A 10,370-nucleotide genomic window follows, 5' to 3' on the forward strand; every position below is an offset into this window, starting at 1 on the left:
TAATGGCCGCTGAGGCTGGCCTGGGGTGGGTGTCTGCGGGCCAGGAGAAGCCACAGCGGAAAGAGGGGGTGATGGTGAGGCTGTGATTAGAAAGAAGGATGATGGCAGGCTCTGAGGAGGGGGGGGTAGGAAGGGCGGGCCCGGTGAGACCAACTTGGGAAGAGGTTGATAATGGAAGGAGCGGGAGGTAATGGCGTGCTGGGGGAGGAGGAGGGGTTAATGGCAGACCTGGGGAGGCTGCGGCCAGAAGTAATAGTGGGTAGGGGGGTAATGGTGGAGCCAGGAAACAGGTTGGTGAGAATGGGGGGGATAATGGGACCTGGATGGTTATAATGGTGGGGCTGGGCTGGGAGAGACTGAGGTCAGAAGTGGGGATAATGGTATGGTGGGGGTGCAATGGTGAGTAGGGCAATAATGGTGGGCTGAGGGAGGCTGAGGCTGGAAGCTGGGTAATGGCAGCCAGCGGAGGCTGCAGCCTGTGGGGTAATGGTTTGCAAGGGAAGCAGCCACCTCCCTTTGGTCACCCCTGCTTAGGGGGTATGCTGCCCCCACAGCCCAGCTGTTAACCCCCAGCACCGTGCGTGTGCAGAGGCTGATCCCAACATCCCCTTTTCTGTTCCCCAGGATGGGAATCCATGGCCTGGCCAAGCTTATTGCCGATGTGGCTCCTGGCGCCATCCGGGAGAATGACATCAAGTCTTACTTTGGCCGGAAGGTCGCTATAGATGCTTCCATGAGCATCTACCAGTTCCTGATCGCCGTGCGGCAGGGAGCTGAAGTCCTTCAGAACGAGGAGGGCGAGACCACAAGCCACCTGATGGGCATGTTCTACCGGACCATCCGCATGGTGGAGAACGGCATCAAGCCAGTTTACGTCTTTGACGGCAAGCCCCCGCAGCTGAAATCGGGGGAGCTGGCAAAGCGGACTGAGCGCCGGGCTGAGGCCGAGAAACACCTGCAGGAGGCTCAGGAGGCTGGAGAGGAGACCAACATTGAGAAATACAGCAAGAGGCTGGTCAAGGTGACCCAGCAGCACACCGATGAGTGCAAGAAGTTACTAACACTGATGGGCATCCCCTATGTGGAGGCGCCGGGGGAGGCTGAAGCCAGCTGTGCTACCTTGGTGAAGGCTGGGAAGGTCTACGCAGCTGCCACAGAAGATATGGATTGCCTGACCTTCGGCAGTCCCGTCCTGATGCGGCACCTTACTGCCAGCGAGACAAAGAAGCTGCCCATCCAGGAGTTTCACCTGAATCGTATTCTGCAGGATCTAGACCTGACCTGGGAGCAGTTTGTGGATCTGTGTATCCTCCTGGGCTGTGACTACTGCGAGAGCATCCGTGGCATTGGGCCCAAGCGTGCTGTTGAGCTCATCAAGGAGCACAAAACCATTGAGAAGATCATTCAGCAGATAGACACCAAGAAGTACCCTCTGCCTGAGAACTGGTTGCACAAAGAGGCCCAGAAGCTTTTTCTAGAGCCTGATGTGGTCAACCCCGACTCTGTTGAGCTGAAGTGGACCGAGCCGAATGAAGAGCAGCTCGTCCAGTTCATGTGCGGGGAGAAGCAGTTCAATGAGGAGCGGATCCGCAACGGGGTCAAGAGGCTGAGCAAAAGCCGGCAGGGCAGCACGCAGGGCCGGCTGGACGACTTCTTCAAGGTGACGGGCTCTATCACGTCAGCCAAGCGCAAAGAGCCAGAGACCAAGGGGTCAGCAAAGAAGAAAGCCAAGACCAACAACGCCGCAGCCGCAAAGACCAAAAAGGGAAAATAGCCACACTGTCCCACCATAAACCCCTGTGATGGGGTTTTGTGCTCAACCAGGAATTTTAGGCTAATAACAAACGGTTGTCTTTGTCCTGCGTGTTAGTGCTAGGAAGGATGCTGCTAAAGTGCTTCCCAACAAGGCTAGGTTAGTGAATCGAATAAGCGTCTTCCTGCACAGCAGTAGTAACATATGAGGCTAGGAGAGAGCTGAAACCACCGCAGCATGGGGGGGTTGGAGGGGTGAGGAACCAGGGAGTTGTATTCAGCAGCAGCGTTCATTGGTTTGAGACTTTTGATGAGGAGACAACGGGAGGTGATACCCAGGCTGTGGAGTTAAAGGGAGGCACTGATCACAAACACCCTCTCTGATTTAAGAAATAAAAAGTTGAACAGCTAGTGACTGAGAACTGGGTACAAATAATAAAGAGAGATTTCTGCCTGACACAATCCATCCAAAAAGAGGGAGCTGCAAGCAGCAGAGGCTGAAGGAAAATCTGGGGAGATGTGAATGGACGGCACGCTGGAGTTTGGAAGAAGACTTGAAATAACGAGGTAAACTTCCCTTGAACGAGGGTTTGGTAATGGTTTTTCCTTCCCTTATTGCAGTCACTTTTCTTTGTTTAAAAAAAAAAAAAAAGGTTGTAATCCCAATTCCAGCAAAGTTCTGGCCTGCTCATAGTGCATAAACTGAGGACAAGCTGAGCTGAGACTGCAGATCTCCAAGCCTGAATTTTGCTGCTAGGTTCTGTTTTGTGTTTAAAAAGAAAAATGTCAATAAACCTAGAATGGAATCCTGTTCACTCCCTGATTTCATGAGGCATCCTTCCATGTTTTACACACAGAGACAGGTCCTAGACTAAGAAGAAAAAAGATGGTGCCTTTTTTTTTTTATTTTATTCTGTATTTTGCATAGTCTTTTCCTCTTACTTGTCAAAGCTATGTGCTGGGTTTTGTTTTCAGAATAAAATTTATACACAAATACAGTGTTTCTCATTCTCTGGAGGGATGGCTTAAGCCTTGTTGCTGAGGGCTGCACAGGTGAAGAAAAATACCAGTTCTTAGAGGGAAACCTCTTAGTGACAACAGCCAACAAATCAAGCACAGGCCTGAATACAGAAAATTCAAGTTTTAATTCTGATGTTAACAGTGGCTTTTGGATGCTTTGTAGACATTGAAGATCTGTGGGTCAACTCTGCCAAGTTATAAAATAAGAAGCTGGGCTTGTTTTACAGAGAATTCCATGAACATTGCTAAAATAATCCTGATTTTTAAGCCATCTCAGAAATTTTCTTAAACATAGTGTAAACAGCAGCAGCAAGTGCTGTGCAGGGAGCTTCCTGAGTTGGATGTCCTGCCTGGTTGCAACTTGCTGTGCGTGTGGGAAGGGGCACCTGGAGCAGAGCACCCAAAATTTACACATCTGCTTCTCTGATCTGGTGGTTTTCACAGGGTCTCTGCTTAACTGTAATTCCAAGCTGGAGATATTTTGGCAAGAGGAAGCCTTAGTGCTTCAAACAAGGGCAGCTCTAGCCAATGTGCTTTGGGATGGACAGCTCTGCTTTCCACAAGTGTCAATGCAGCTGTCACTTCTCCCATCACATTACTTGCAGAATCTGCACCCAGAAAGCCAGAAAAGTGCTGCAGGGAAAAACCAGATTTTAAAATCAACACAAGGGGTGATGTTTTATCACCTATTCTGCATAGTTAGGTATTTAATAAGGCTTCTATCTGCAATTATTTGTGCTTCCAACCCTGAATCCTTGTTACCTCTTGTGGCTCAGTGACAAGCTTTTTTTCCTTCAGCTGGAAAAACCTGCTCAGACAGTTTAAGCAACTTCTAAACAGCCTCTCCCTGGTTTTTCTTTTCTAATGGAGAAGTGGAGCCCAGTCCAAGTTCTTAGTGTAGTTTTCCCAGGAGGCTTTAAGGGACAGCCTCGCTGGGCAGGTTAGTTTGAAAGCCTGGCTCTTCTGGGATTATTTTAGTGTCCGCCACATCCTGCTTCCTCCATCCTTCCTCTTCCTCTCCTGCCTTCCTCCTCCCATGTGCCCTCCACCCCTGTTACCTTCCATCCAGATTTACTTGGTCACCAGGTAAGTTATCCCTACACTTATAATACATAGTAGGCCATACTACTGATACAATAGCTATGATATATAGTAGGCTATGTTGTATATTGTAGGATATATAGTAGGCTATACAGTATTACAGTACACAAGTAGCCTACTATATGAGTTTTAAATGATGCAGATACTTATCATTTGAAATGTGTTCATTATGTGTAGAAAGCTATCAGTGAAAATTGATTGAAATGTGTTTTCCTGTGGTGTTGCTGAGATCTGTTACCCTTAACTGATACTCACATGGTAGTCATAGTGGTTCAGACATTTTATCTACCTGGATTTCATTACTTAATTATGTTACTTCATTTCAAAATGCAGTAAAGACAAAGAACTGGGATTGTGTGTTCTCTTAAATGTTTCAATCCTTAATTTTTCCTAACAGGAGCTTCTTAATTAAATGCTCCTATTTTAACTTAATACCTTCATTGTGACCATGTGGAAAGGTACAGTGAAATGGTTTTGTGGCAAGGGAATGAAAGATGATTAAAAAAAATAATAATATTTGGAAGTAAGTGTTAGAAAAATGCTTATAGCAAGGAAGTAAACTAAACAGCAGGAAAGAGAAATTGCAGGCTTGCTGTCTTCAACCTGACCCTGGTCTCCATAACTGGTTGCAGAGTCCCTCATCCTGCCCGCTTCTTGCTGACCTGAACAGCATTTAGTTCATCACATAATTACGTATCACGTTATTACGATGCCAAGAATAGTCCAAGGAATAAAACCAGAATGATGAAACATTCTTAGAAAAGTTTAACTGCCTTTTCACATACCTTTAATTTACTTAAAGGAACACAATGGTAAAGTTTGCTGCCTACCATTTTCTCAAGGGATGCACACAGAGACCTTTAAATGAATATAATTTCTCTAATGAACCTCAGGTAAAATCATAAGCATGATTACCCTGATTACAGAAATACAGTCTGGTGTTTGTACACTTGGCTTGTGCTCTTACACTGAAGTACACATTACGCTTTGTACCTTTGGGTTGGAAGCACATCTTCTCTGCCTCCGTGGCTTTCCTTGGGGTGTTTTGCATAGGATGCAGCTGCAATGGTGATCTCCAGGCGCAGAAGCGATCAGCTTGAGAAATCAGTTTTTTTCTAACTCAGAGCTGTAAAAACTGTTAAACATGCAGAGAGAGAAAGCGATTTATGTGCACATTAGACTTTGGTTTTGGCACTCACGCTTTCAACTACCTTAAACTGTAGAGTTTATGTGAAGCTCTAAACTTGCACAGTCCAAACAGGAGAACAAATTCCAAACCCAAGCATCCCATTAAACATTATTTAGCACACTCCTATGGCTTCTTTCCCACCTGTGGCTCAGCACAGATGAAAACTTCCCCTGCCTCCCCATCAGCACTGAGCAAAAAAAGGTTAATGAGCCTTGCACAGTTAGCTGGGGGTGGGCAGGACCCAAGCCCAAACTTCTTCCAGACGCTTCTGAGAGTTTCTAACAATCCCCTCTGTGGCTGGTGTGAAGCTCTTTGCTCAGCTAAGACTTAACTTCAGGGATTTTATTGATGAGGGTGAAAGAAGTGAGTAAACTCAGAAGCTGTCCCCCTGCACAAGCTCCTTAGGGACACTGCCATCACCCGCTCCGGTCAAAAGCCCAGTGCCACACACCCTTGGTTCTTGCTGACGGAGCTGCTGCGTTACTCAGTCTCGCTTCTGAGCATCACATCTGCAAACTGCCACTTCCCTCCTCCTGTAGGATCAGAGGAATTTGAAGAATGAACACAGCTCGCGTTTCTTCTTTCTGCCTTAGGACGAGGGACACGTATTGTCTGCAAATCATGGAAAGATGCATCTGGATGCTGGGTAAGAATGTGGTATTAGGCAGGAAAGCAGGACTGTAGGCACAGGCTTCCAATGTGGAGTAAGATTAAACCCCACAGCACTCAAGCTTGCAAGTTTACTGATTCAGGACAAAAGCTCATTAGCAGAATATACCTGAACTGTTTATTCTCCATATGTCTGAATTTCAAGGCATTATCTTCAGGCTTGCTAAGTATGTGTCACCATCTTATTGTGAAAAACCTCAGAGAAAACATTTGGAAAGGTGCTCTTCTGCCCTAAACATACAGAAACTGAGTAGGGAAGACAGCTGGAAGACAAGAGCAGGACTGTGCTATGCAGCAGCACAGAAAGGCATGTTACGCAGGTCCCAGCCCCTGAGGAAATCTTCAAGATTTTTCTCTAGGATGAATAAAAACATGCTGCAGAGCTTAGAGCAACCTTCTGCTTCTCCCCATGCTGCAGTATTATTCCTCATTTGCAGAAGACAAGAGCTTGGTCCCAGCAGGAGGGTTGGGTGGATCTGTTACAGGTTTTTGTTTATAAGGATCTTCAAGTATTCTCAAAAAAAGTTCTTTTAGTGGAAGGGAAAAGCAGCTGCAGCCAAAACCTAGAAATATCCTACCAGCTATTTCTGGTATGTTTGAACCTTATAAATATTTGTAAAGTGAAAACTCTGTTACAGAGACACAAGAATCTGGTTTTGTACCACAGAAGTGGAGTGCAGCGATATATCTCAAATGTGAGACAGCCACCCTGATGGGAACTGCTAAACCCAAGAATGAAAATTAAGTAACACATTCACTGATGCCTGGTGTGTGAGCAAAACTGCCAGGCATCGCCCACGGCATCCTTCCACACGCCAGGACAGCATGCTGCAAGAGAAACAGCAGCACACTCTATTTCAGTATGTTCCAACCGTGCCTTTACAAAAGGTATTACAAGTGTCTTTGAAAATCAGGAGACACCCGAGCTTTTGGTGTCAATACTGCAGAGAAATAGTTTATCCTCTCTCCCTGGCTTGTAGTTGATGTTATTTTTCACTACCAGCTGGTTGGGGGGATGGGGGGTGGGGGTGTCGTGTGGTGGTTCTCTTACATTTTCTGTTCTAAACAAAGATTTCGACTGCTGTTTATCACACTGATATTATTGTTAATTAATACCAGAACCACTATTTATACCAGAAACTAGTCTTTCAGGCACATGAAGGATTCCTCACACCTGCTGTCCTCTGCTAAAAAGAGTAACTGGCACTGGAGTAGCTTGATTAGAAAAAATCCTGTGTGCAAGGTGTTATGTGGTTTGAAAATGAAGGCACCAGTTTTCTTTCTGCTTCATGGAGCTTTCCAATAAGCAATTTTTTTTTCCCCCTCCCTCCTGACCTCCTGGATTGCCGTGAATACAGGTAACAGCTTTCTATTACATACATAACACATTATATGCAATTCATTTCTTAGTCTCACAATTATGAAGAGCAGCCTGAAAATGCCTTCCTTCCCTACCTTGAGTGGAGAAAAACACATAAGTAAAAGGTGAGCTGGAGCAGATACAAAAATTAAATGTAATAAACCCCTGTCTCACTGTGATTTGCCGCACTGGTGGCGGGGGGAATATTTCCTCTGTGCTGGAACATGACCAAAATTATCAACAGAAGTGTGGCAGCTCAGCCTATTCTTGCCATCTAGCAGAGGAGTTTCTGTCCCAGGCTGCCGAGTGAGTCTCTGGCAGCTCGCTGCGGAGTTGGTGTGGGCAGCCGGGGATCCGGCAGAGCTGATCCAAGAGGGCCCGGAGGATTCGGGGCTTCCTGGGGTTGTCATGACTCACTTGTGTTCAGTCTTCTCATGGGGAAAATGAAATACATTGCCCCTTTTCTGCCTCCTAATGAAACGAGATGAAGTCTGCAAATTCTTCACCCCTTCTCCAGTTTTGAAGTCATTCAATATTGGGGTTGGTTTTTTTTAAAAGCAAAAACCTAATTTTAATTTAGCCTCATGATTAGAGTAAGGACAGAATGCAATTTCTGAAAGAGTTGCTCTGCCTGTGAGGATTTGCAGAGAACCTAAGCACAGTTAGATGTTATCATCTCAAGTATCAAAGCTTTGTAGTTTTAATAAAGAGTCTAATAAAGTACTTGCTGATATCAGCATCATATGCAAGCCATGCCATTGCTCCTTCCTATTTCTCTTTCTCCTCCTGCCAGCAGGCACGCTGCTATGAGGTACGGTAATATGGCTCAAGGCAATCACACCACCGTGACCCAGTTCATCCTCCTAGGACTGACAAGTGAGCCTAAGCTGCAGACTCCTCTCTTCATGATGTTCTTAATGATTTATCTCATCACCCTGATGGGCAATCTTGGGCTGATCACATTGATCAAGACAAACCCCCGGCTGCACACTGCCATGTACTTCTTCCTCTGCAATCTGTCTGTCATCGATCTTTGCTACTCCTCCATCTTTTCACCAAAGCTGCTTATTGGTTTTTTGGTGGAAAAGAAAACCATTTCTTACTCTGCCTGCTTTGTCCAGCATTTCTTTTTCCTTGTGTTTGTGACCACAGAGGTGCTCTTGCTGGCTGTGATGGCATACGACCGCTACGTAGCCATTTGCAACCCGCTGCTTTACACTATTTCTATGCCCAAGAGAGTCTGCGTTCAGCTGGTGGCCGGGTCATACGTCGGGGGGATTTTGAACTCACTAATCCAAACATGTTGCTTGCTGCCATTGCCTTTTTGTGGACCCAACGTCATCAACCATTACTTCTGTGACACTAACCCTCTGCTGAAACTCACCTGCTCTGATGACCACCTCAATGAGCTTTTGCTTGTAGCCTTCAACGGTACCATTTCCATGTCTGTGCTCTTCATCATCATCATCTCATACATGTACATCCTCGTCTCCATCCTGAGGATTAGGTCTGTCAAAGGAAGGCACAAAGCCTTCTCCACCTGTGCCTCCCACCTCCTGACCGTTACCTTGTTCTACGTGCCTGCAGGGCTGAGCCACATGCAGCCGGGCTCCAAGTACTCGCTGGAGATGGAGAAAGTCACCGCCGTGTTTTATACCCTGGTCATCCCTATGCTTAACCCTCTGATCTACAGCCTGAGGAACAAGGAGGTCAAGGATGCACTTAGGAAAGCAACCGCAAATAACGTTTTGGGGAGTTGCCTGCTGACCAAACTGACTCCAAACAGTTGATAAAATGCCTGCTGCTTCCCTTTTTAAATAGTCCTATGTCAGCTGTCTGGAGGAGTAAGGAACCACATATATTTACAGAAGCAGGTACAGCAAATTTTAAGCATGGTTTAAAATCTGCAGAGACTCAGTGTTACCAAACATCCTGTCATTATGGGCCTCTGATAACCATTTCCTTGTCATCTCTTGGTTTTGTTTGTTTGTTTTTTTCTTTCTGTGAAATTATGTAATATCATAGGAGGTGGTAAAAATAAGCTCATAACGAATTTCCCTCTTAAGCTTAGCTTCTTAAGAAGTTGCACTGATTCAAGCAGTGATTTCTCCAGAGGCAAGTTCAAGGAGGACTGGGGACTTTTGGGGACGTATATCCAAAAACACCCCCTACACCTCACTTTGGGCTAACTAGAAGAGTAAAAAAAAAAAAAAATCTCATTTGCTTCTAGGGGAATGTGCCATGGAAATTAAGGGAGCAGAAGCAGAGACCACTGACCTGCCGGGGAAGGAGAGCAGTAAGTGCTGTGATCTAGCATCGGGAAGATGCTAAATCATTGAGTGACCAGAACATCGCAGCCTGAAGGCAGCATAGCTGGGTCTGTACTGAAAAACCTCTGCTGCTTTGCCTCCAGACCTGGAGGGGACTTCCACCTGAGCAGCTGGGATGTTTTCCTGCAGAACTCCCAGGCATTTTCATCCCTGAGGACTGAAAGCTCCAGTTTGTCTCTGCCTGTACCCAGCAGCATAGCAGTGCTCTCAGCCACCCAGGTGGATCTCATCCTATGCCTTGCTTCCTACAGCTGCAAGGCTTCTAAATCACCCCAATTTGCTCTATGAGAGAGAAATGGGCTTCATCTGACCTGCATCTCACATCTGCTTTAGGAGGAGAAGCAGCAGCAGCATCTAGGAGTGGTATTTCTCCCTATTGGCAAGGAGTTTAGCATGATTGAATGTAACTAGCAAGGGAGAAGTTTTGGGTTTTTTTCCCCTATTTTCTTGTCATGGAGCTGTTGGAAGTGATATTTCCTCCCACCAGCTCTTCCCCAAGACAACTGCATAGCTGAGGAGGTACCACTGAGGGATGCTGCAGAATCTCATGCTCTCCAAAGCAGAGACAACTGACTGCAACCTGTTAGAGACCTTGAGCAATATGAGCTGGGATGCCAGGTCTCCATAGAGAGAAGAGGGGGGTCATCTGTCACTTAGTGTTAACTTGCACATGGCTGCATCTGAGTTAATCCAGACATTGGGGGTTTTTTTTGAAGCTAAAATAAAAGATAAATACTCCTAGCATGATTTCTTTTAGATGGCCATAGAAATCATGACCTAAGCATGCCCAGTATACTGTTATACCAATAATCCAAACTGGTTTTCACTCGGATGTAAGAGTCTACATTGTGGCTACGTAATACAGAGCAAAATAAAATCCACCAAGAGCATGTAGCTGAGCAGGGGTCATTTTTCTCAAGACAGTCACAGAAAAAGGTGGTGGTGGAGG

The 10,370-nt window shown here is 46.0% G+C and overlaps 2 protein-coding genes across 2 annotated transcripts in view; both read left to right on the top strand.

The window, feature by feature from the left end:
• Nucleotides 1–2,283, top strand: part of FEN1 (flap structure-specific endonuclease 1) — a 2,576-nt gene extending 293 nt beyond the window's left edge. Inside the window, exon 2 of the mRNA XM_010564276.1 lies at nucleotides 625–2,283. Coding sequence (XP_010562578.1) covers nucleotides 626–1,774 — 1,149 coding nt within the window. The 5' untranslated portion in view covers nucleotide 625 and the 3' untranslated portion in view covers nucleotides 1,775–2,283. The remainder of the gene's footprint in view (nucleotides 1–624) is intronic.
• A 5,629-nt stretch (nucleotides 2,284–7,912) lies between these two features.
• On the top strand, nucleotides 7,913–8,881 carry LOC104829862 (olfactory receptor 1052-like). The gene has a single exon (XM_010564366.1). The coding sequence runs from the start codon at nucleotides 7,913–7,915 to the stop codon at nucleotides 8,879–8,881; it is 969 nt and encodes a 322-aa protein (XP_010562668.1).
• Nucleotides 8,882–10,370: the final 1,489 nt, after the last annotated feature.

This window comes from Haliaeetus leucocephalus, unplaced genomic scaffold (assembly GCF_000737465.1).
Source record: "Haliaeetus leucocephalus isolate CR32 unplaced genomic scaffold, Haliaeetus_leucocephalus-4.0 Scaffold177, whole genome shotgun sequence".
In the NCBI taxonomy this organism is placed as follows: domain Eukaryota; kingdom Metazoa; phylum Chordata; class Aves; order Accipitriformes; family Accipitridae; genus Haliaeetus; species Haliaeetus leucocephalus.

Bases quoted from the DNA above. Each gene is read 5' to 3' on its own strand.
- LOC104829862 (XM_010564366.1), top strand. From the start codon at position 7,913: ATGGCTCAAGGCAATCACACCACCGTGACCCAGTTCATCCTCCTAGGA.